The 27,609-nt window shown below is 37.5% G+C and overlaps 1 protein-coding gene across 1 annotated transcript; it reads right to left on the bottom strand.

The window, feature by feature from the left end:
- Window positions 1–18,918: 18,918 nt before the first annotated feature.
- Window positions 18,919–19,845, bottom strand: LOC124109959 (olfactory receptor 13H1). The gene has a single exon (XM_046468947.1). It carries the CDS (start codon window positions 19,843–19,845, stop codon window positions 18,919–18,921), a length of 927 nt encoding a protein of 308 aa, XP_046324903.1.
- Window positions 19,846–27,609: the final 7,764 nt, after the last annotated feature.

The raw sequence follows: 27,609 nt of genomic DNA on the forward strand, positions 1-27,609 counted from the left end.
AATTTAATTTATTTTAATTTGGGAAGCGTTTGATGATTCTGCTATGTTCTCAGTTCCTGTATCAGGTGATGTTAGGAAGATGTGTGTACAAAACAAGTGCTGCCATTTGGAAGTTTATGTTCTAATTTGGGAGATAAAGCACTCTTATACAGTACAAGATTAATTTGCAAAGTAGCACAATCCATTGTGAGTCATAATTCCTTCATCCATAAAATGAGTGGGGGTGGACTCCACCTGAAACATGTTTTGAACACTCCCCTTAAAGAATATGCACTATTTTGCTGTTCAGATGTAATCAGATTCCCCAAGTCACCAAATTGCTAATTGTCCTTTCCTGTTATGGATATTTAGCTAGTTTGTATCTACAACATTAAATGAATGCCTAACTCATTCTCATTTTTTGTTACCCTGCACATCTAATCAATCACCAAGTGCTATTGGCTCTTCTTTCTACATATATTTCAAACCTATTTACAAATGTTATCTAGTCAGAGCCACCATAATTTCTCATCTGGACTAATACACAAGTTGTCTAATAGGTCTCCCTATTTTCATGTTTTGCCTTTCTATAGTCTATTTTTGACAAAGCAGCCAGAATCACATTATGACCACATCCTTTCTGTGCTTAAAACTCTGAGGTTTCAATTACTCTTGGAATGAAATCTAACATATATACCATGACATACAAGACTCTAAATGATCAGACAGTAAACTAATCTTGCATGTTGTCCTCTTGGGCTCACCATATTTGAGCCATACTGTCTTTATAAAATATTGTAAGCTTGTCCTCTTCTCAGGGGTTTTTGCACATTGTTTTCTCTCTTCTGGGAATATTCTTCCTATTCTTCTTTGCTCATGGTTATCGTTGATATTTCAGCTTAAAACGATTTATTAAGAATAGACTTTGCTAGCCTGTAATCTTAGCAGCTTTGGAGGCTGAGGCAGGAGGATTGTGAGTTGAAAGCCTGCCTCAGCAACTTGGTGAGGCCCTAAGCAACTTAGTGAGACCTTATCTTAAGAGAAAATATTTTAAAAGGGCTGGGGAATGTGGTTTAGTGGGTAAGTGCTCCTGGGTTCAAACCCTGGTACCAAAAAAAAAAAAAAGGACTTCTATAATATCTCAGTTGAAATCAAGTTTCTTTATTGCAAACATTCACAATACCCTAAATTTCACTTTCATGGCCTTCATCACAATTTATATTCATATACTTGTATGACTATTTAATTTCTGCACTCTTGTTAAATTGTAAGCTATGGAAGGGATAGGTCCTCATTGTTCTATACAGGGGCTTATTTTCATCACCTCACCCAGGGTCTGGCACAAAATATGAGTTTAATACACATGTTTGTTGAATGAATCAACTCCATTTATATATGACTGGAACTACATTGAATTGACTGAAGGAAATAAATATTTGTTGGTAAAAAGCCTATGATGAGAAATGGTCACTATCTCATGGTATTCAGTGTTATTAATGCTCTGTAGCTCACAAATGAGCACCAATGTCTTGCATTTTTTAGCACTATAATCTGCTCTTTGAATAGAAGGAAGGTGATCTGGTGAAGAAAGGAAATGGAGGTTATTCTAGAATCAAAAAATAATATTTTCACCCATCCAAATTTTATTTACTTTGTTTGGTCCAGTTCTGTCAAGTATGAATGCTATCACAGACCTGCTCATTTTTCTAGTCAAGATCTTTTCCCAGATAGTCTGTAATATCCTCATCAAGATTTGGGGAATTGACTGGCAGTAGAGGAGCAGCGGCCTGCTGAGAGGCAGAGCCGCCCCCTCCCCATGCACCGGCAAGGTAGAGGGAACTGTGACCACCCACAGAGCAGGCCCAGTGGCCTGCTGAGGGGCAGAGCTGCCCCCCACCCCCCGCGCCTGCCAGGTAGGCGGAACAGTGACCACCGACAGAAAAGGCCCAGTGGCCCGCGGCGGGACAGAGCTTCCAATCACTCCTGCAAGGTAGGCGGGCCTGCAACCCACCAGAAGAAGAGGAGCACCAGCCTGCTGAGAGGCAGAGCCGCCCCCCACCCCCCGCGCCTGCCAGGTAGGCGGAACTGTGACCACCGACAGAGAAGGCCCAGTGGCCCGCGGAGGGGCAGAGCTTCCAATCACTCCTGCAAGGTAGGCGGGCCTGCAACCCACCGGCAGAAGAGGAGCAGCGGCCTGCTGAGAGGCAGAGCCGCCCCCTCCCCCCGCGCCTGCAAGGTAGACGGAACTGTGACCACCATCAGAACAGGCCAGACCTGCAACCGACAGACAGAACAGGCCCAGTGGCCTGAGGAAGGGTAGAGCCGCCCCGCCCCCTGCGCCTGCAAGGTAGGCGGACCTGCGACCCACTGGCAGAACAGCCCCAGAGGCCTGCAGAGGGGCAGTGCCGCTGCCTGCGCCTGCAAAGTAGGCAGAACTGCGACCACCGACAGAACAAGCCTAGCGGCCCGCAGAGGGACAGAGCCGCCGCCGGCGCCTGCAAGGTAGGCGGACCTGCTACCGACCGGCAGAGCAGGCCCAGTGGCCTGCCGGCATGGTAGGCACATTGCCCCAATTGGAGGAGGGGCAGAGCCGCTGCCCGTGCCTGCGAGGGAGACTTTGCAACTATACAAGACCAATATAAATATATAGGGGGAAAATTCAATAGCACAAAAGTTTCACCAAGTAGAAAGGAACGCGAACAGTATGAAGAGACAAGGAAAGAAAGGACCACAAGCAATGCAGGTCAACTCAATGTTAGAAGAGGTAATAGCTGCAGCAGATGGAATGTCAGATAAAGAATTCAGGATATACATGCTTCAGATGATCTGGAGTCTCAAGGAAGACATCAGACAGCAAAATCAGACAATGAAAGATCACTTCAACAATGAATTACATAAACAAATCCAAGAAGCAAAAGATCAACTATACAGGGAGATAGAGGTTATAAAAAACAAACAAACAGAAATCCTAGAAATGCAGGAAGCAATAAACCAACTTAAAAACTCAATGGAGAATACTACCAGCAGAGTAGAACACTTAGAAGATAGAACATCAGACAATGAAGATAAAGTATTTCAACTTGAAAAGAACATAGACAGCTCAGCAAGACTGTTAAGAAACCATGAGCAGAACATCCAAGAAATATGGGATAACATCAAGAGACCAAATTTAAGAGTCATTGGGATACAGGAAGGGACACAGTTTCAAACCAAAGGAATGAGCAATCTATTCAATGAAATAATACGAGAAAACTTCCCAGACTTGAAGAATGAGACAGAACCCCAAATCCTAGAAGCCTACAGGACGCCGAATGTGCAAAATCATAAGAGACCCACATCTAGACACATTATAATGAAGATGCCCAACATACAGAATAAGGAGAGAATTTTAAAAGCTACAAGAGAAAGGAAGCAGATCACATTTAGGGGTAAGCCAATCAGGATAACAGCTGATCTTTCAACACAGACTCTGAAAGCTAGAAGATCCTGGAATAACATATTTCAAACACTGAAAGAAAATGGGTTCCAACCAAGAATTGTGTTTTCAGCGAAATTAAGCTTCAGGATGGAAGATGAAATTAAAACTTTCCACGATAAACGAAAGTTAAAAGAATTTGCACCTAGAAAACCATCTCTTCTAAACATCCTTGGCAAAACATTACAGGAAGAGGAAATGGAAAATAACAATGAAAACCAACAGTGGGAGGTAGGAGACTAAAGGGGGGGAAAATAATCAAAGAGGAAAACAAACCATGTTTAGTAACAGAAATAAACAAATATGGCTGGAAGAACAACCCATATCTCAATAATAACCCTAAATGTTAATGGCTTAAACTCACCAATTAAGAGACACAGGCTAGTAGAATGGATCACAAAACAAGACCCAACAATATGCTGCCTACAGGAGACGCATTTGATAGGAAAAGACATACATAGGCTGAAGGTGAAAGGTTGGGAAAAATCATATCACTCATATGGACTTCGGAAACAAGCAGGAGTGTCCATACTCATATCAGATAAAATAGATTTCAAGCCAAAGTTAATCAAAAGGGATAAAGAGGGACACTACATACTGCTTAAGGGAACCATACACCAACAAGACATAACAATCATAAATATATATGCCCCAAACAATGGTGCAGCTATGTTTATCAAACAAACTCTTCTCAAGTTCAAGAGTCTAATAGACCACCATACAATAATCATGGGAGACTTCAACACACCTCTCTCGCCACTGGACAGATCTTCCAAACAAAAGTTGAATAAGGAAACTATAGAACTCAATAACACAATTAATAACCTAGACTTAATTGACATATATAGAATATACTACCCAACATCAAGCAGTTACACTTTTTTCTCAGCAGCACATGGATCCTTCTCAAAAATAGAACATATATTATGTCACAGGGAAACTCTTAGACAATACAAAGGAGTAGAGATAATACCATGCATCCTATCTGATCATAATGGAATGGAACTGAAAATCAACGATAAAAGAAGGAAGGAAAAAGAATACATCACTTGGAGAATGAACAATAGGTTACTGAATGATCAATGGGTTATAGAAGACATCAAGGAGGAAATTAAAAAATTCTTAGAGATTAATGAAAACACTGACACAACATATCGGAATCTATGGGACACATTGAAAGCAGTTCTAAGAGGAAAATTCATTGCTTGGAGTTCATTCCTTAAAAAAAGAAAAAACCAACAAATAAATGATCTCATACTTCATCTCAAAATCCTAGAAAAATAAGAGCAAAACAACAGCAAAAGAAGTAGAAGGCAAGAAATAATTAAAATCAGAGCTGAAATTAATGAAATCAAAACAAAAGAAACAATTGAAAAAATTGACAAAACTAAAAGTTGGTTCTTTGAAAAAATAAACAAAATCGACAGACCCTTAGCCATGCTAGCGAAGAGAAAAAGAGAGAGAACTCAAATTACTAGCATACGGGATGAAAAAGGCAATATCACAACAGACACCTCAGATATACAGAAGATAATCAAAAATTATTTTGAATCCTTATACTCCAATAAATTAGAAGATAGTGAAGGCATCGATAAATTTCTTAAGTCATATGATCTGCCCAGATTGAGTCAGGAGGATATAGACAACCTAAACAGACCAATATCAATTGAGGAAATAGAAGAAACCATCAAAAGACTACCAACTAAGAAAAGCCCAGGACCGGATGGGTATACAGCAGAGTTTTACAAAGCCTTTAAAGAGGAACTAATACCAATACTTTTCAAGCTACTTCAGGAAATAGAAAAAGAGGGAGAACTTCCAAATTCATTCTATGAGGCCAACATCACCCTGATACCTAAACCAGACAAAGACACTTCAAAGAAAGAAAACTACAGACCAATATCTCTAATGAAGCTAGATGCAAAAATCCTCAATAAAATTCTGGCGAATCGGATACAAAAACATATCAAAAAAATTGTGCACCATGAACAAGTAGGATTCATCCCTGGGATGCAAGGCTGGTTCAATATACAGAAATCAATAAATGTTATTCACCACATCAATAGACTTAAAAAGAAGAACCATATGATCATCTCGATAGATGCGGAAAAAGCATTCGACAAAGTACAGCATCCCTTTATGTTCAAAACTCTAGAAAAACTAGGGATAACAGGAACATACCTCAATATTGTAAAAGCAATCTATGCTAAGCCTCAGGCTAGCATCATTCTGAATGGAGAAAAACTGAAGGCATTCCCTCTAAAATCTGGAACAAGACAGGGATGCCCTCTCTCTCCACTTCTGTTCAACATAGTTCTCGAAACACTGGCCAGAGCAATTAGACAGACGAAAGAAATTAAAGGCATCAAAATAGGAAAAGAAGAACTTAAATTATCACTATTTGCAGATGACATGATTCTATACCTAGCAGACCCAAAAGGGTCTACAAAGAAACTATTAGAGCTAATAAATGAATTCAGCAAAGTGGCAGGATATAAAATCAACACGCATAAATCAAAGGCATTCCTGTATATCAGTGACAAATCCTCTGAAATGGAAATGAGGACAACCACTCCATTCACAATATCTTCAAAAAAATAAAATACTTGGGAATCAACCTAACAAAAGAGGTGAAAGACTTATACAATGAAAACTACAGAACCCTAAAGAGAGAAATAGAAGAAGATCTTAGAAGATGGAAAAATATACCCTGTTCATGGATAGGCAGAACTAACATCATCAAAATGGCGATATTACCAAAAGTTCTCTATAGGTTTAATGCAATGCCAATCAAAATCCCAACGGCATTTCTTGTAGAAATAGAGAAAGCAATCATGAAATTCATATGGAAAAATAAAAGACCCAGAATAGCAAAAACAATGCTAAGCAGGAAGTGTGAATCAGGCGGTATAGCGATACCAGACTTCAAACTATACTACAGAGCAATAGTAACAAAAACAGCATGGTACTGGTACCAAAACAGGCGGGTGGACCAATGGTACAGAATAGAGGACACAGAAACCAATCCACAAAACTACAACTACCTTATATGTGATAAAGGGGCTAAAAGCATGCAATGGAGGAAGGATAGCATCTTCAACAAATGGTGCTGGGAAAACTGGAAATCCATATGCAACAAAATGAAACTGAATCCCTTTCTCTCGCCATGCACAAAAGTGAATTCAAAATGGATCAAGGAGCTTGATATCAAATCAGCGACACGCCGTCTGATAGAAGAAAAAGTTGGCTACGATCTACATACTGTGGGGTCGGGCTCCAAATTCCTCAATAGGACACCCATAGCACAAAAGTTAAAAATGGGACTTACTCAAACTAAAAAGTTTTTTCTCAGCAAAAGAAACAATAAGAGAGGTAAATAGAGAGCGTACATCCTGGGAACAAATCTTTACTCCTCACACTTCAGATAGAGCCCTAATATCCAGAGTATACAAAGAACTCAAAAAATTAGACAATAAGAGAACAAACAACCCAATCAACAAATGGGCCAAGGACCTGAACAGACACTTCTCAGAGGAGGACATACAATCAATCAACAAGTACATGAAAAAATGCTCACCATCTCTAGCAGTCAGAGAAATGCAAATCAAAACCACCCTAAGATACCATCTCACTCCAGTTAGATTGGCAGCCATTATGAAGTCAAACAACAACAAGTGCTGGTGAGGATGTGGGGAAAAGGGTACACTTGTACATTGCTGGTGGGACTGCAAATTGGTGCAGCCAATTTGGAAAGCAGTATGGAGATTTCTTGGAAAGCTGGGAATGGAGCCACCATTTGACCCAGCTATTCCCCTTCTCGGTCTATTCCCTAAAGACCTAAAAAGAGCATGCTACAGGGACACTGCTACATCGATGTTCATAGCAGCACAATTCACAATAGCAAGACTGTGGAACCAACCTAGGTGCCCTTCAATAGATGAATGGATAAAAAAAATGTGGCATTTATACACAATGGAGTATTACTCTGCATTATAAAATGACAAAATCATAGAATTTACAGGGAAATGGATGGCATTAGAGCAGATTATGCTAAGTGAAGCTAGCCAATCCCTAAAAAACAAATGCCAAATGTCTTCTTTGATATAAGGAGAGTAACTAAGAACAGAGCAGGGTCGAAGAGCATGAGAAGAAGATTAACATTAAACAGGGATGAGAGGTGGGAGGCAAAGGGAGAGAGAAGGGAAATTGCATGGAAATGGAAGGAGACCCTCAGAGTTATACAAAAGTACATAGAAGAGGAAGTGAGGGGAAAGGGAAAAATAATACAAGGGGGACAAATGAATGCCAATAGAGGGGGCAGAGAGAGAAGAGGGGAGGGGAGGGGAGGGGGGATAGTAGAGGATAGGAAAGGCAGCAGAACACAACAGACACTAGTATGGCAATATATAAATCAATGGATGTGTAACTGATGTAATTCTGCAATCTGTATATGGGGTAAAAATGGGAGCTCATAACCCACTTGAATCAAAGTGTGAAATATGATATATCAAGAACTATGTAATGTTTTGAACAGCCAACAATAAAAAATTTAAAAAAAAGATTTGGGGAATTTATAGAATATAGTTGTAAACTTACAAGTCAGGTATTAGGGCTTGCTGACAGCAGGCTGTAGTTGTGAAGGTTTGTCTTAGGAGTTGGGCAGCTGGAAGGATGACCAAGCTAATTATTTAGGTGAACTCTCTGGATTCTGTACCTAGGACAGACCCTAAATCTCAGAAAGCAGAAGACCTTTGTAGACAAGTAATTCAGAAAGTAGAGCAAGATAACAGCATCCTCAATAATACCTGATGCAGAATAAAGGGACTCTGAATCTGAACCAGAACCAAGAGCAGATAAATGGAAAAGCTATTTACTTGCTATGCAACTTCTAAGGATTCTTCTACTTATTATAGGGCATGATACTACAAAGAGACCCTTGTCTACATTTAGTGAGAATTATGATGTTTCTTTTTTGTTCTATTGATACTCTCAGGTTTTGAATCAGAAAACAGAATTAATCTGAAGGGGAAAGAGATTCTTGGAATAGCATTAGAGGCAGATGGAGGCTGAAGCCAGCTGATATGGCCTTTAATATATCAATGACACCATGATCCTACTTTCCTAAGAGTATTACAAGAAAAGGATTTTCAGGCACAGACTTTATCAGGGGCATAAAGTATTATATTTACCATCTTGTAGTCTTAAAGATCTCATAAAAAATGCCAGGATAGGTATCTGGAAAACAACACGTTTTTAGAACACATTTTTTTTTGTTTATATAATTTGAATGAGTCTCACCACACCAACCATATATTTTTATTGAATAATTCAGTGTTTTAGCACTGTGTAAGCTAGAATCTTCCTAACCTATCTATACATATGTAGAGATACCCACACATATACCCACAGCTTTTTGATCCTTTTAGAAATATTTTAGGCACACTTCATGTCTTTTCTTCACATTAATTTCTCAAAGAAGGTTTTCCTAGTCCAACCTACCAGGCAAGAGCCTATTTCTCAGGAAGATTCATTTTATTTTCAACATTAAAATTAAGGGACACTTGAAATATCATTCTTTCCCCCTGAGCTCTTCAAAAAGCTCCCATAAGTTCAAAATATACTTTATGGAATGAGTAGTGCTGACAGACATGAATTTCTTATCCATACCAGGTTGTTAAGAGCATGGGGCTGAGTTTGAATTCTGGATTCATCACTATCCACTGTGTGACACTGGTAGTTTGCTTGAAGTGTTTGTATCTGTTTTAGTCAACTTTTTGTCACTGGAACCAAAAGATTTAACAAGAGCAACATGGTGGAGGAAAGGTTTATTTTGGCTCATGGTTTCAGAGGTTCAGTTCATGATTAGCCAACTCCATAGCTCTGTATCTGAGGTGAAGCAGAACATTGTGGTGGAGCAAAGCAGCTCAGGATGTGACAACTAGAAAGCAGAGAGAAATAGGGTGCTCCACTCACCAGGAGCAAGGTAGAAATCTCAAAAGCAAACCCTCTAGCCAAACCCTACCTGTTTACAGTTATACCACCCAGTTGATCCATTCAAGTGGATCAGCACACTGATTAGGTTAAGGGTCATATAACCTGATTATTTCACCTCTGAACATTCTCATACATGAGCTTTCAGGAGACAACACATATCCAACCCATAACAACATCTTAGTTTCCTCAGTTGTAAAACTGAGATGATTGATGATTATGGTATCTATGTGATAGAGGTTTAGTGCTATAAATTTATGAGCTTCTATTATTTTAAAATGAGACCTTATTTGGAAAGTAGCACTTATGACAAGTGGCCCCATTGATTGTCTTTTGTTTCTGAAGGGTGGAAATAAGAATTCAATAAATGAAGACAGAAATAAGGCAGTGTAATCGGATTATATTCTGAGTCCTCCCAAAGCTGAATTTACATTTTACCTATTTCTGTAACTCTAGTATGCAGCTCATTTCTCACACATAGCAGGAAATCACTGAAGTTTTTGTATTGAATTGGTTTTACTCACCTGAATAGTAAAAAATGAAAAAAAAAAACATGTCAAATCTCTCTTCTCCAAAACCCCCACTAAACTCTGAATTGTGTTGACATAGTCTCTTGTGTGTTGTAGCACCATCAGCTCCTGAGGTGTTAGATGCTTTCAAGGGCAATGAGTTGCAGTGTATCTTGGGAGATCCATATTAAGATCGACCATTCCACATATGTATAGATAAATATGGCTTATTTATTTATTGCAAAAATATGGCTCTTCACTGGCTCTTTTGATGGATTGTGTCTGGATTCTTCTCAGCATTTTAGAAACCAAAATTCTAAATGGTTAAAAATATGAACCACAGAAGATGGCAAGGACGATCTTAAAAAGTTTTCTGATGCCATTTTCACAGTTTATTCATTTTAGTTAAATTCCACTACTGAGTTGATGCCATATATTCATTTGAGAGTGTTATTTCTAAGTCATTAAAATATACATTGCTTTTGCCCACTAATTCCAAGATTTCATTAGTGACAACATCATAAAAATTTTGACTAACATCATTAATTTAATTTCCACTCTTATCAGGGAGTATAGCCATTCCTAGAATAATTACCCAGAAAGCCCAATTTCTTGGTAAAGTTCCCAACATAGTGACTGCATGAATGCATAGGGCAGGAGGAGTTGCTGCAATCTCTTGGAACTCAATGGAAGCTATGAATTAAACATTCAGATACATGAAATTATATTAAAACAGGATTTACTGGACATAGCCTCTTCCTCTTAACTTTTCCCTTCTTTCTTCCACCCCACATCAGCCATCTTGATTTGTATAATTTCTAGAAATCTCGCTTTTCCTAAAGATTTACTAGATTGGTTTTGACATGCCATACAAACTTTTATTATCTAAATATAGTTCTGCACCTTGTCCTTCACTGCCCAATTAATTGACTTCACCTGAATATGTACCTACTTAGAAAATTTTTATTTTATTGATTTCTTGCCTAGTTGTGTTCTGAATACATGATGCACTTGTTTATTATTTTTATGAGTAGCCTTATTAGCATTTCCAACTTAAATATCAAATTTTAGGGGGCAGGAATAAGAAGACATCTTTGCAAAGAGTGTAGCCAAATGCTACTCAAAATGTTTGCAGTGAGATAAAGACAGCATCCAGAGTAAACTTTAGTAACTTTTAAAGTGACTTGACATTGCTACAATATTTTTGTTGTATTTTATAAATTACCAGTCTACAACAGCTTGGAGATGTTTTTTAAAAATGTGTATAACCATAGCTAGTCTAAGAAACATTGCTTTACCACTTATTCATTTAATCAATTCTCATTATGCATGCACTCTGTGCCAGGAACTAGGGAGATAGATTTGAATAAAGCAAAGTTCCTGCTCTCAATGAACTTGTGATCTAATTGGGGATAAACACTCCCAAACAACTAATTATAAAATAGTGTGAAAGGTGTTAAATTGAGGATCAAGCAAAATGCTCTTAAGAAAAAAAAAAAGAATGAAATCACCCATCTGGGGTTAAGTGAGTTGGAATGAACTCTGGGGAGGGTTCATTGAAAAAATGACATTTGAACTGGTTCTTGAAGGATGACTGGAATTTAGCTAAGCATAGAAGATGGGAAGGGCACAGCAGACACAGAATGGTGTATGCAGTAGCAAATTACATTTGGAGAAAAAAAAAGTATTATTTTCCTGGAGTGTAAAGTTTGTGGAGATGGAGTGAGTGAAAAGAATGGACTGTTTAACACAGGTTGCAATAAGTGTTGCATATCCTATAGGTAATAAGGAGTCACTAGAAGTTTGTAATATGGGAGTGTGATTATAGGGGGGGTGAAAGTAACATGATCAGATTGTCCCTTAAAAATTCACTCTGGAGACATCGTTTAAATGGCTACTTTAGAGAGAGGTAGGACCAGATTAGAGAGAAATAGTTAGGAGCCTGTTATAGTCACCTAGTAAGTGTTGTTGGAGCCATGAACTAGGACATGAGTGAATGAATTTGGGAGATGTTTTATATCAAGACTCAATAAAATTCACTAAGTGAATGATTGTCAAGGGTAAACCAGAAGGAGATGTAGAGTCTAAATCTGAGAATAATGATAATACCATCATGTAGCATTTGTAATGTGCTTTGAACTTTTTAACATCCTAACGTCTATGATCTCATTTGATCTTTCAACTGTTCTGTGAGGTAGCTTAAGGAATATATTTCCCCCTGTTTGACAGATGCAGTCCAGAGAGGTTAAGTGATTTGCCCAGAGTTTCATAGCTCACTAATGGCAGAACCCAGACTAAAACCCAGACTTGCTGACGCCTAAGCATGTGTTTTTTTTTCCCCAACCACTCCATCATGATGTTGCATTGGAAATGTTTGACCTACTGCCTGAACTTCTAGAAAGAGTTACTATGCTCATTGCTAGTGGAAAAAAAGAGGAAAGGGAGAAGCCATCTAGCAAGATGAGTGCCAACAATTTTAGAATACATCAAGAATTCAATAATAGTATTAACTGTAATTTTAATAACAATGTGAATAATTGGTAACATTTATTGAGGACTTACTATGTCTCAATAGTAAATATTTTATATAAATTAACAGATATAATCTTCTCAGCATTTTATATAATAGTTCTCAGTATGTTACATAAGTGAAGTGATACAATCTTAACAACTTGATGAGGTCAACCCTATATTTGTTTTCCTGTTACAGATAAGGAAACGGAGGTAGAAATTTGTCCAGGATCATGTAGCTAGTGTCAAGGTAATACTTTGAATCCAGACAATGTGAAAACAGGATTTTTTCCCCTTTCTTTGCTCAGCATCAATCTTCTAAAACATTTTTTTGGTGCATTGTAATTGTAACATGTTGGTGTATGCATAAACATAATTTGGTCAATTTCATTCCTCAGTCTTCCTCTTTCCTTTCCCTCTTCTCTCTCCCTGGTCCCCTTCCTCTATCCTACTGGTCTCCTTTCTAATTTCAAGAGATTCCCCCAAATTTTTCACCTTTTTTTCTCTCTAGCTTCCACATATGATTGAAAACATATTACACTTGTCTATTTACATGAGGCTTATTTCATTTAACATGATCAGCAACAATCTTCTCTTCTTTCTATGCCTCTTTTCCAATGATTCCCTAAATCCATTAAGCTTCCATCAGAAATATCATTAATCTAGAAATATCAGAAGAATGCATTCCAATCCCAATTCTATCACTAACATTTTTATTTTTATTTTTTAATACTTTTTTTTTTGGTACTGGGGATTGAACTCAGGAACACTCAACTCATGAGCCACTTCCTCAGCCCTATTTTGTATTTTATTTAGAGATTGGGTCTCACTGAATTGCTTAGCACCTCGCATTTGCCATGGCTGGCTTTGAACTCACGATCCTCCTGCCTCAGCATCCTGAGCTGCTAGGACTACAGGTGTGTGCCACCACACCTAGCTGTCACTAATTTTTGACCTTGATAAATTCACAGTCTCTTTAAATATTTTTATCCTTTGTAAATGGCAATTAGTAATATTTATAATATACTTGTTCTGCTTATGTCATTAAATTGTTTTGAGGATGATACAGGGTAGTATATGCTCAAGAATAAGATAAACCATGAGGTATGTAAAGTACTTTACAAACCAAAGAACTAGGAAGATACAAATTCATGCAGCAACACTGCCTGCATATGTGGCTTTCTCCCCACTTAGACAATGAACTCTTTGACTGGAGGCGACAAGTAATGGTTCATTCACCACTGCATCCGTAGCAGAGAGCATAGAATCTGCTATATAATAGGTGATTAATAATCACGTACTGAATAGATGAAATGTGTATGGATGCTTGAATGTTCAAGTGGAGGAACAGCACTGGGATGTAGCATTTAGGATGCAATTAAGTACTTCGATTCTTGGCATATTTTGGGCTCATGTGACCCAGAAATCCCAATGACAGCTAACATTTCTTAAACTCTAACTATAGGACAGATATTGTTTTAAGTGCTTTATACTATTGATTCATATTAATCTATGAAGTCATATTCAACACCACCCTTAATATTTTCAGCTTTCACCTGCATTGTAAAGTTCAGAAACTACATTTCCCATACTCCTTTGGCAGCAGAGGTGGGAGGTGCCTGCAGGAAATTTGGCAAACAGAAGCAGATGCCACCATTGCTCTTCCTTACATCACATTTAGGTGCATGGACTTTGTCAGAAGAGATTTAAGTGACTCCTGAGCATTCCTATGAAACTGCTGCTTCAGAAACATCATTGGCAGCAGTTTCCCAACATCTTTAAAAATCTCCCAAGATTCCTGCAATTCCTCCAGTTTTCTGAAGTTGATGGCAGCAGTCCCTCACAGTACCTCCCATAGGCCTTCTGAAGGATCTGTAGTCCATTAATTCTCTTTATCAAAATCTTTTCCTGCCTGAAACAACTAGAGTAGTGTTTGTTTAGCTGGCCAAACTCTGAGTGCTATAGGTAGGTCTTACTATTAGCTCCACTTTACAGGTAAAGAGACCAAAGCACGGAGAGTGACTTGAGTGAACGAGTGGAAAAATCAATGAAGGAATTCAACAATTTTTCTCCAGGGCTTGTACTCTAAATACTTATGTTCTGCCTATTTTCAACTAAAAACCCAAATCCTATGAATGGGACACTGTTTTTTTCCCCTTCAATCTCCTTGAATATTTCAGTGTCAAATATCATTTGAAGCCTGTTTTTCAGTTTGCAAACTTTCTCAATTTTTGATAAATCCATCCAAGTTTCAATCAAATCTTCCTGTTTTACTTTTCAGGGTGAAGAAAGGTAAGCTTCACTACTCAGCTGCCTGTGGAGGATGGAGTGGGCACTGTGGAGGACTTCTTGGTATGCTTGCCATTGATCAAGGGGAGAAGCAATATTCACCCTTAGAGGTTTTCAAAAACTCATCACTGATTTCATTTTACAACACCCCCATAGAGTTCATTTTTACATTTAAAATAAATTGATGTCAATGTCAAATTAGATAGCTTTTAGAGTTTAAATGCCTAGAAACAGGATGTTAGTGCTGGAAGGGCCAGAGCCATACTAATTAGCTGCTGTGTTTGTCTGCTTTTTTTTTTTTTTTCAGTCAACGCTAACATTTAAAGTCACGGAGATAGATCTATATATATTGATCTGGAAGAATGTGCATGATATATTGTCAAGGGGAAAAAGCAAGTTGCAGAGTAAATTGATGATATGATTCCATTTTTATAAGAAAAGAAAGGAAACATATGTAAAATAACACAAAGACACAGAATGTTAGAGAGGTCCTTAGCTAACTAAACACAACCTTCCTGGTATATCGATGGGTAAATTTGAAGGCCAGAAAGTGATATAACTAAGGTCACACAGTTAGTAGCAGAATCAATTCCACAGTCCCCATTTCCAGACTTCACTATGTCACTTTGTCTGCAAGCTGCACCTGTACCAGCAAGTCAATAAAAAGAGAAAGAATCTAGTGACATTGCTCTGATTTTTGTCTTGGGGCACCATTAGTGAAAATATCATTACATCTTGAACTCTAAACCAACCTTAATGGAAAATGGAGTATTTGTCCCCCACAAAAGCAGGATCATTAAAATGAATACTGTTAACCTTTTTCTTAATTTCTGAATTTCTCTCTATCTGAAGGCGCTTTCATTTTTTCACTTTAAAATTTTACTGATTTCACCAGTTTGACATTTCACAATGTTAATTTGAAATGTTTATCTCAATACTAAGGGAAATTTTGCAAGTATGAAACTTGCCCCAGCACTAGCACAGTACTTGGCTGAAAGTAGAAACTTACAGTTTCCTTAATGAATAAATTAAAGATTCAATTTACTTGCCTTTTTCCTAAATAGTTTTTCTTTACTGATACTCAATCATGGTCTCAGTGGCTAATAGTACTATATGTAGTTGGTTCTCCGTATTCATGGGTTCCTTATTTGTGAATTCAACCATCCACAGGTTGAAAATGTTAGGGAAAATGTGTCTATACTGAACATGTACAGACTTTCTTTTCTTGTCATTGTTCCCTAAACAATACAGTATAACAATTATTAATAAATAATTTATACTATATTAGGCATTATAAGTCACCTGGGGATGATTTGTAGTATATAGGAGTATATTGTGGATTATAGGCAAATACTATACCATTTTATATAGGGAACTTGAGCATCTGCCAATACTGTTATCTACAAGCTTCCTGAAACAAATCCTCCACAGATACGGAGGGATGACTGTACCTTTAAAAATGTATTATGGACTTCTTTTTAAATGTTGATCTAAATGTATAGTAGTGATTAGTAGAGGCTGGGAAGAGTAGGGGTGAGGGGAGACAGGCAGAGGTTGGATAATGGGTACTGAAACAATTATATAGAAGTAATGAGTTCTAGTGTTTCTACAGCACAGTGGAAGGACTATAGTTCATGATAACCAATTATATTATATTTATAAATAAGTAGAAGACATGAGCTTGAAGCCTCTAAAGACAAAGTAATGATAACGATGTGGAAATGTTAATTACCCTGATTTGATCATCATACACTAAATACATGTGTCAAATTATCACACTGTACTTCATAAATGACACAATTATTAAGTGATGTTAACACAATCAGTAAGTGTTAATAAAAGATTTAAAGATATGTTTAAGGAGAGGGAGATGTTAACTACACAGATGTGATCATTATACACTATGTACAAGTATCAAACTATCACACTATACCCCACAAATGTGTATAATTAAGATAACAATCAGTAAAAAATTACTAATAAAAATGTATAATAGGTGAAATTTGAATGAATTTTGCATTGAGTTTGAAATGAAGCTATTTAGAGAAACTGTTAATTAATCTTCATTTAAAAAAATTCAATGAGTAAGAACATGGCAAATGAGACAGTCCCTTGATTACTCCCTTTGCAGAAGCACACAAAGTCATGTGGACCCCTGCAGTTGGGATGAAAGAAGTGCATTGAGTTTTGCTCAGTAATGCCTTGCTTCACATTTAGTTGCTTTGGTCATATTTTTTTCTACCTATTCATCTCTGGTTCTCCATTAGGCTGCTTGGGAGTTGACTTCATCAGGTTTGGTGGACTTGACTGAAATAAGGTGAGACAAGGAGAAAAAATATCTGAATCTTAGCCCTAGATCTACTTCCCAATAGTTTCATGATCTCAAGAATGTCATTTGTTGCTAAACCATTTTCTTTTAGTTTTAGAACTCCCTTTTCAAATGAAATTATTCCCAGAAAAGTTCATCCCCATGAACAGGTTCCAGGCACCACAATTGAACTTATACAACTATGAAAATTAAAGTTTGAAAAGCACTGCATTACGTCCATGTAGAGAAATGGATTTTTTAAAAAAAGATGTGGTGAATTTGTACAATGGAATATTATTCAGAAATAAAAAGGAATACATTTCTGATTCCTGCAATGACATGAATGAATCTCAACAGCAGGCTGAATGAGAGAAGCCACATACAAAAGAGTACATGTTGTATGATTCCATTTATTGATGAGTTTAGAAAATGAAAACTAACATATAGCCAAACAAAGATCAGGGTTGACAGGAGTTGGGAATGGAAGAAGGGATGTACTATAAAAGGGCACAAGAAACTTTTGGAGGTGATGGAATTTTTAGGTAGCTGGATTGCAGTGGTTATTGTACAGGCATCTGTCAAATCTCATACAATTGCACACTGTAAATTCATAGTTTATTATATATAAATCATATCATAATAAAGTTGATTAAAATCCCTGCATAAATCATCTCTAGGGTCCCTTATAGTTCAGATAGAGTAATTGGGACCTGAAGCCAACCAGACTTGGATTTAAACACTGGCTTTTCTAATTTGTTGGCTGTGTGGTTATGGGCAAATTGTATAACCTCTATAGACCTCTGTTTCCTTATTTCTAACATATGTTGAAAATGGCCCTAGTTCATTGAGGTGTTGTAAGCATTCTACATGATAATGGACATAAAAAGCTTAGCTCAGTGCCTGGCATGTAGTAAGTGTTCAATAACTGTTAGCTGCATTTCTAATTCTACAATTTTAAATAATTTCATAGGCCCAGTTGAAAAAGTTCAAAGGTGGCATTTATGTGATCTGAATTCTAATTTTGATTTCAGTACCAGTTGTGTATGACTTTAGACAAGTTTTGAACACCTTCTCTGGCCCCTATTTCCTCATTGTTAATATAAAGGAGAATTGTGCTATTTTTCTTATCAATTCATAGAGATATTAGGAATATAAAATCAACTAATAGATTAGAGAGAAGTTTGAAAAAACAAAAAGAAAAAATAAAACATTATACAAAAATATAGGAAGTAACTATGATAGAATTTTCTCATGATTTTGAGTTAAGTAGGACAAGGAGATTGTGCTTACACTAGAGGACTTGCCTTCAATAAAGTGGCAAAGTTTCTGAAATTTGTCTTCTGGCCTTTTGTTATGCTATTCTTTGTCCCATTTTACAATTTCAGTTATGCTTTGTTTGCTGCCAACAGTCAAAAAAGATTCTTTTACTACTTAGGTTCTTTCTGTCAGTAAGAAATTGATTCTGATTAGCTCATTTACCTGAAAGTGAGAAACCTAATACATGACCACTATCAGAGTTATATGAAAAGAGAGAGCAAAAGTAATGCCTCAAGTGGGAATTCAAATCCCAATGGGGTTGTAGCTCAGTAGTAGAATGATTGCCTAGCACATGTAAGGTACGGAGTTCGATCCTCAGCACCACATAAAAATTAATAAAGTTATTATGTCCATCTACTATTAAAAACTTTTAAAAAATCTCAATAGGGATAATATTTTTGGGCAGGAACACTTGCTAAAGCTTTTCACATGTCAATCATCTACAGTTCCAAAGTTAACGTCAGATTCCTTTAAACAACTTTCCCCATCAGTGAATACATAACTGAGTGTTATTTTAAAAGTTTAGAAGCAAAGCAAGGTTATGCCATTTTTGCCATAACTTTCCTCATTGCCCCTTTAACATCCTTGTTCCTCAGGCTATATATCAGAGGATTCAGCATGGGTGTCAAAGCCCCATAAAACACTGAGATAAACTTGTCCTGGTCAGGGGAGGACTTGGACTGAGGTTTTATATACATGGAGATGGTTGTGCCATAGAAGATTGTCACCACAGTCAGGTGAGAACCACAAGTAGAAAAGGCCTTGAACTTTCCCTGGGATGAGCGAATCCTCAGGACAGCAGCAACAATTTGGACATAGGAGAGGAGGACAAACCCAAAGGGTAGAAGTAGAGTGAAGATACCAGTGATGAGGATCATAAGCTCATTGTCGCTGGTATCAGAACATGCCAGCTTAAGGAGGGAGAGAATCTCACAGACAAAATGGTTGATGACATTAGCCCCACAGAAGCGAAGCCTCAGGGATAAGACAAGCATGGCACTGAGTACCACTGATACCCCCCACAAGGTCACAGCCAGCCAAAGGCACACTGGGCCATTCATGACCATGGAATAGCGCAGGGGATTACTGATAGCAACCACACGGTCATAGGCCATGACAGCCAGTAGAAGACATTCTGCTGTGGCTAAGGCTAAGGAGACACTCATTTGGGTGAAACATTGTGAGTAAGAGAGGTAGGGATGGATAGAGAAACAATGCACTAAGGCCTGAGGCATGGAGGCTGTTCCATAGCAAAGGTCTAAGAACGACAGGTTACTAAGGAAGAAATACATTGGAGTGTGGAGGTGGGGATCAAAGTGGATTAGAAAGATGATAAGTCCATTCCCCAACAACGTGCAGAGGTAAGTTATCAGCAGCATGGTGAAAAATGTGTCTCTCCACTCAGGATAGTTAGAGATGCCAATGAGAAAAAACCCAAACTCCGCTGTGTCATTGTCCTTGGCCATCTGTCCCTTTTGCTACTCTTCATTGAATGGGTGCCAATGGAGCTGCTTAGTTTCACCTAAAAGAATGAGAATAAAAATGGAGGGTATGAGAAAGGTGGAAAGAACTATGGTGTGCAAGGTCATTATCTTTGCCCTAGTCAGAGAGATGAAACATGAATGGGATATCTATATTGGGAACAGAGGCAAAACTAAAAATTCCCTCCTTGACTCCAAGAAAATGGAAAGTTCTTCACCCATTTGAAAATAGTTATATGACAATATCCTCTGCCAGATGCCTTCTTGGATAATTTTTTTTCCCCAAAAAAGAGAAGGAGGGCCATCTTCCTGGCTTTCTCACTCATTCTCCATTTTCCAAGACAAATCTAATGCATAGACACAATAGCACCTCAGTCATCTTGAGTTACTGATCTTAATCAAAAGGGGATCTTCTGATGGATGATATGTCTAGGTAAAATTTTGTCTATTCCTATGAACAGACTCACTCCTGATTATGCAATCTCCATTTCCCATCATGCCAGGATTTACCATGATGCCTGACAGAGTATTTCTTTGGCTTGAACAAATATTATATAAAGGGGGAAGTTCCTGGATTCCTTGAGGTCTGTGAGAACCCTCTGCTAACACCCTCAGTTGAAGTTACATTTCTAGGGTCTCCTATGTTTTCTACACTGTGATTGTTGAGCCCTAAGGAATGTGAAAAATGTAATGTGATATTTCCAAAAGAATGGGTGTGTGGTGAGAGGAAGGCTTGAGTGATAGCTTACATGAAAAGACTTTCCTTTCCCACTATAATCAATGTCTTTCCCCATCTCTCTTTATTTTTCTTATAGCATTTCCAAATATCGAAATTACATTAGTAATTTGATTATTATTTGTCTCCCACTCAAATGTAAATCAATTGAGGACAAGGACTTCATTTATTTTGTTTGCTGATATATCCCTGGCACCTGGAACAGTACTTGGGGACATCACAGGGATCAAACAGATATTAAATGAATATATAAATTACTAAGCATTCTTGAGGATTATCCACAACCTAACTACTCCTCTTGCCATCTTTATTGCCATCCTTTATTGTAAGATATTGTCATTACTCACTTGGATATTGTCAGTTACATCTTTATTGGTTTCCCTGTTTCTGGCTTTGTCCCCATTCAGTTAAAAATGAATTAGTTAAACTATAAATCTAATCATGTCTCTCCTCTATTCAAAATATTTTTTTTCTATTGAGGTATGACTTACATACAAAATGTATACATATTTAATGCGAACATCTTCATAAGTTTGAAGATAGGTACACATTCATAAAACAGCCAACATAAATAATGTTATAAGTCTAGAGGTATAGTTCAGTGATATAGCTATTGCCTAGCATTGATGAGGTCCTGGTTCTGTCCCCAAAACCACAGAGAGAGAAAAGAGAGAAGAAAGAAGAGAGAAAGGAGAGAAAGCCATAAGTATAACCATTACCTCTAAAAGTTTCCCCTCTCTCTTCCTATTAGAACATTTATCAGATCTACTTACTAACAAAAATTTTAAGTTGCAATACCACATTGTTAACTACAGCTTCCCATTTCAATCTCATTAAACACCAGTCTCTTTACTATGACCCATTTAGCCTTACATGGTTTGCCTCTCCCTCAACTCTTTTACCCCAATTCATAGTATCCTTTCTTTGGTCAACTTTGCTCTGGTCACAATGGCCACCTCAGTATTCCCCACTCAACCTATATCTATTTCTCAGAATTTTTTAGTATTTATTTTTTTAGTTGTAGGTGGACACATACCTTTATTTTATTTTTTAAAAATAATATTTATTTTTTTAGTTGTAGTTGGACACAATACCTTTATTCCATTCATTTATTTTTTTTTATGTGGGGCTGGAATTGTGACTCAGTGGTAGAGCACTTGCGTAGCATGTGCAGGGCCCTGGGTTTGATCCTCAGCACCTTTATTTTATTTTTATGTGGTGCTGAGGATCAAACCCAGTACCCAAACTGCACTAGGCAAGCGCTCTACTGCTGAGCTACAACCCCAGCCCTCAGAATTTTTGATCTTGCTGCTCCAGTTATGAAAGAACTGTTTCTCCATATTTATGAAACCCAACATCTTTACATTGCTTACTTTTTGACTCTTTATTCAGGAGGCATTTTTTTCAGTGAGCTCTTCCTGGGCTACTCTGTCTAGAAGTTCATATCTATTGTCTGATATTTTATATTCCTCATTTCTACATTATTTTCTTCACAGAACTACCTTTAGCATGCTGTATACCTTATCTATTAAGTATTTGTATTGATAATTTCTCTCAACTAGAATGTATGCTCAATGACCTTAGAAAATGTGTTTGTTTTGTTCATTGCTGTATGCCCTGAACCTAGAATGGTGCCTGATACAAAATAGGTGACCAGTAAGTATTTGCCAAATAAGTATGTGAATGGAGTATTTTAACAGTTCCATATTGAAAGAAAACCCCTCTTTCTTTTTCCTTTGACATTGTTGTTTATATGCCAAGAACCCCTGAAAAAATATATGCACACACACATATACCTTCATAAAACTGATTCTCTTTTCTCTTTCTAACCCCTGCTCCTTGAAGCCTCCAGTACTCACTGACTATGTCTGTAGGCAAGTTTATTCCCCTCACTTGGCTTAAATTTTTATTTGCAATCTGGCTCAATGAAATGATCTCCAAGAGTCCTTCTAACTCTAATAATGTAGGATTCTCTCACTTCTCTCAGATGAAATGGGGAAAAAAACCCTTACTTTTCAGAGCAAAGGAATGCATTACATTCTCCTCCTTTGTTGGAGAGGCATATGGGCTGTAAAAGGAGTGTGTTAAGGAATGGAGCTTCTCTAGCCACCTCTGAGGTGGTACACTCACTTGTCTTTATAAGTCTTTAGGAAAAAGTAGCAGAGCCTGTGGCATAGACAGAGGGAAATAAGAAAAAAGTCTTTAGGAAAGATCTCATAAGTGCCCCCTGCTATGCCTTGGCCTCCCACTAAACTTGTACCTATGTCTCATTCTCTATCTTGCTCAGCTTCTCAGACAAGCTAAATACATAAGAAAGTTAGGTCCATGAAATGAAAGTGTTTGCCAATAGTGAAGATGCAAACAAGTACAAGAAATGGAGGAGGTGGTGACTTGCCCTTACAGGAGTGTCCTCAGAGCTTTAGAGCCTTACTGCTGCTTTTGCCTTCATTTATCAGAGAACCTTGAGAAAGAGGTTTTGCCTTGCACTGCTACTATCTTTTGCAAGTAAAGATTAAGAAAATCATCTTTACAGAACAAAAATGCAGAAAGATATGAATCAAATGGCTACATGAAACAATGCTTTGCTACCTATATTTTAAGTTGGTACAGTCATATCTTCACATTTAAAAAAAATAATTGGAAGTATGTTTATCTACCAACTATATACACATTGGCTATTTACAGTTCAATATCTGAAAAGTGATTGGCAGGCTACAGATGGGAGGATGAACTGGTTTTTCCATAGATGTGGACAGCAGATTATTATGCTATAGTTCTTTTGGAACTCCATAAAATACACTGATTCTGATGTTAAATATTAAATATTGATAAATATATGTTTTTCCCTCCTCATGTGAATCTATCATTTCCAATAAACCACAGTATGTATTTTTTCCAATATTGAAGGAGGGCTTACAAAGAATCTATTGCTCAGTCTCTCATGAACCTAGTAGAAAGAATTGATGAGCCATTTGACTATGGCTGTGAGACAGACTTGTTTTTAAATGGTGTTAAGATTACTGGCAGAGGTTGGGATTGAACCCATGACCTTGCCCCCATTAATACAATGCTTGGACCTATGGAACTAAAATTAATGACAATTTTTCTCTCACACTTAAAGACTACTCAGTATCTAAATTGAGGAACATATTTTTCATTAAGTCTAGACCTGCCTTCCAAAGACAGTGCTGAGTGTCTCATCCCAGAATGAGCATTAAAATATTCCTGGAAACTGGGTGCAATATGTTTCCTGTCTTATTCCTATTACCTGCAATTCTTTAAACAGGTTAATTTCCTTTAACTAATGGCTTCCATTTGCCTCCATAAAGATTGCCCATGCCAGATAGATGGTTAAAGACCCCACAAAAAGGAGAAAGGGAGAAAAAGAAAAGAAACTAGAGTCTTGTCCATAACAATCCACTCACCATTGAAGGTCTCTCTCAAGTGCTAGTACATGGATTAGAATAGAACTGCTCAGCAGAATAATTCTTCAAGACTTGCCAGGTTTGGTACTCTCACAATCTCCCTGAAAACTCCCAAATGCCTGTAAATCTCTGAGAATAGAAAATTCTTTTAGATTAGGTCAAATCTCTAACCCTTTGATCTGCTGCCCTTGGTAATGGTGTCTAATTAAATTATTTAAGTTCTTGGGCAAACATTTCTTTCAATGACATTTGACTCATATACAGCCTCATTCAATCTCCCCTAAAAAGTTATAATATGTGGAGAAGATGGAGGTCACTTGAATGCTCTGCATTAAGCCTTTAGATTAAGATATCTTTTACCTCTTGACAATGTTTATGTATTATTTTGTCTTGGTGACCTGGAGCCCAACTAAACCCAATTGTCACATGGAGACAATAACCAAATATTTTGCACCCAGGTCTTTAAGCCAAATTAGATGACTTCCAGGAGAAGTGCTGGGCTCCATACATAACCAACCCAGTTTCCTATTTTTTTCTCCCCCACTGTGCTGGACAGTGAAAATATACAATCTGATATCCCAAGTTCCTGCTATTCCATGGTCAGAAAAAAAGATCTAATGGTAGTCTGTCTGCCCACCAACACTGGGAAGTGGTCTGAAGCATTTTAAAAACATGACACAAATACTGAAACCAAAAATGTCTTTTGGTCATTGCTCAATTTTCCAGAATATATAACTGACTAGAACCTGCCCTTCATTAAGCAGTTTGGTTTATAGAAACTGGGCCATATCTCCTCTTTTCTCCATTGATTCCCAAATCCATGGATCTATATGTTTATCTAGAGGCTGTCACCAAGCCTCTATCTCTGGAAGCATGTTTTGCTCAGCACTAAATCTATAAATCTTACATCTTTGGCTTTCACATAATGTCTGGGGTCCAATTCTCTTCCAGATTCAATTCCGAATGTAGGGAGTAAGTTGATGAGCTGCACAGTAACTTAAATAAGTTGAAGTTCCAAAGTGCTACCAGATCATTTATCTCATGAGTAGAGTTCAAAGTTTCTGATCTTCACCAGAAAGAAATAATTAACTTCGACGAGCTTCAGGGACCTCATTCCAAACAGGCAATTAAAATTTGCCAAATCAGAACTGTTTGGAAAAAAAGTGGCACTTTGTGTAGGGAAAACAAATATAGAGAAAAGAGACCTTTGAGTCCATGGGACTTTCATATATCACTGCTAGGTTTGCCAGAGAACTGAGAAATAATTCTTTTTTATTTTGGTCCATAGTTTTTTCACATTCTTTCTGTATGAAATTGGTGTCATGACAGAGCCTGCAGCTGGTCGAGAAATGTCTATCAGGGGACAGCTGGGATAGAGAGTGCACAACAGAAAGTGCATATGTTATTGATCTCCACGTTGAAATAGCCCCTATGTTTGCCTTTCTGGCCCCACTTTCTCTACCCCAGCCTGCTCAAACTGCCTCTATGGGCTCTTTTTTCAACTGTATCAAGACTATGTTTCCTTACCTGACATGCAAGATCAACTGTAGCAATGCTTCATCTGTTAGTTAACATTTGTTCATCCATTCATATATGAATACATTTACTCAACAAATATTTTAGGAACACCCATGATATGTCAGGCAATGTGTTTGACACTGAAGATACAATGGCACAAAAAAGATTCTAGACATGCTTTCTACTTTCAGGGAGCTTACTGTTTGGTGCTGGAAACTGATGTTAACCGAAAAAGATTATAAATATGCACCTGTGGTAAGTATTATGCAGTACTGCAGGATTTGTTATTGATTCACATATCTGCCTCTGTCTACATGGCTCCTCAACATGAACTCTCCATTAAAGTGAAGGTAGTTCCTATGTGGCTTCATGAATACCCTTGTTCTCACTCCTAGTCCTTCTGAACCAATACTTCTGATGCTCTAATAATTTGTAAAACAAAACCTACCAATCAAGTTTTAAGGCTCAGCCAAGTTCACAATTTTTTCATATTTCTATGTTATCTGATGGTTGAGTTATACCACAGGTGTCCTGAGGACAGATAATTGTTTGACTTCTTTAATATTTAGTGATAGTAGCAGTATATACAATATAAGGTAATGGGAGGCAGTGGGGGAATGATTAAGGAGCCTTACTACTTCTGTAAACTTTCTCAAGTAATCTGAAGAGTCTGGACCTAATTTTTCTTGTTTATGAGTAAATACATGTAAAATACTCAGAGCAGTGAGTATTAAAAATAAAGTTATTTTTACTTTCCCAAAAGCCTTCACATAAATTGGTATCTACATTTTATAGATGAGAAAACGGAGGCCTAAAGCAATCAAGTTAATTTGTCAAAGATCATAAATTAATTAGAAACAGAGATGGGTAAGAAACTTAGATCTTCTTAATTCCAAACCAGTGCCTTTTGAGAAATTATCCATATGATCTTTTGCTTGATGCTTGCCTTGAGGACTATGGTTCAGTTATTCTATGTAGTAAGATTTTGTCCAGGTCTAACTCAAAGTGGCATGATATAGGTATCTATCCTTAGATGAAGCTCAGTTCACTGTCAATCAAAATACATTAATATTTAGGATATCATATCAGTTCTTCTGAGGATAATTTAGCTTTAGTTAGCATCATGGCCACTAAATGCATCTCTAATATGTCATTTTAAAAAAATTGGCCAGAAGCCACTTTGGAAAGCAGTATGGAGATTCCTGGGAAAGCTGGGAATGGAACCACCATTTGACCCAGTTATTCCCCTTCTCAGACTATTTCCTAAAGACCTTAAAAGAGCATACTATAGGGATACTGCTACATCGATGTTCATAGTAGCACAATTTACAATAGCTGGACTGTGGAACCAACCTAGATGCCCTTCAATAGATGAATGGATTAAAAAAATATGGCATTTATACACAATGGAGTATTACGCAACACTAAAAATGACAAAATCATGGAATTTGCAGGGAAATGGATGGCATTAGAGCAGATTATGCTAAGTGAAGCTAGCCAATCCCTAAAAAAACAAATGCCAAATGTCTTCTTTGATATAAGGAGAACAACTAAGAACAGAGCAGGGAGGAAGAGCATGAGAAGAAGATTAACATTAAACAGGGACAAGAGGTGGGAGGGAAAGGAAGAGAGAAGGGAAATTGCATGGAAATGGAAGGAGACCCTCATCGTTATACAAAATTACATATAAGAGGAAGTGAGGGGAAAGGGAAAAAAACAAGGGAGAGAAATGAATTACAGTAGATGGGGTAGAGAGAGAAGATGGGAGGGGAGGGGAGGGGGGATAGTAGAGGATAGGAAAGGCAGCAGAATACAACAGACACTAGTATAGCAGTATGTAAAAAAGCGGAAGTGTAACCGATGTGATTCTGCAATCTGTATACGGGGTAAAAATGGGAGTTCATAACCCACTTGAATCAAATGTATGAAATATGATATGTCAAGAGCTATGTAATGTTTTGAACAACTAATAATAAAAATTAAAAAAAAATAAAATTGGCCAGAAGGGAGAACCTAACACAAGGTGTCTGGCTTTGAGCAAGTCATTACAATTTTCTGAGCCTGTTTCTT

This window comes from Marmota monax, unplaced genomic scaffold (genome assembly GCF_021218885.2).
Source record: "Marmota monax isolate L192 unplaced genomic scaffold, Marmota_monax_Labrador192_F-V1.1 WCK01_AAM20220418_F8-fsc00054, whole genome shotgun sequence".
Taxonomy (NCBI): Eukaryota; Metazoa; Chordata; class Mammalia; order Rodentia; family Sciuridae; genus Marmota; species Marmota monax.

Excerpts from the sequence above, each read along its gene's own strand:
- LOC124109959 (XM_046468947.1), bottom strand. The coding sequence starts at position 19,845 with ATGGCCAAGGACAATGACACAGCGGAGTTTGGGTTTTTTCTCATTGGC.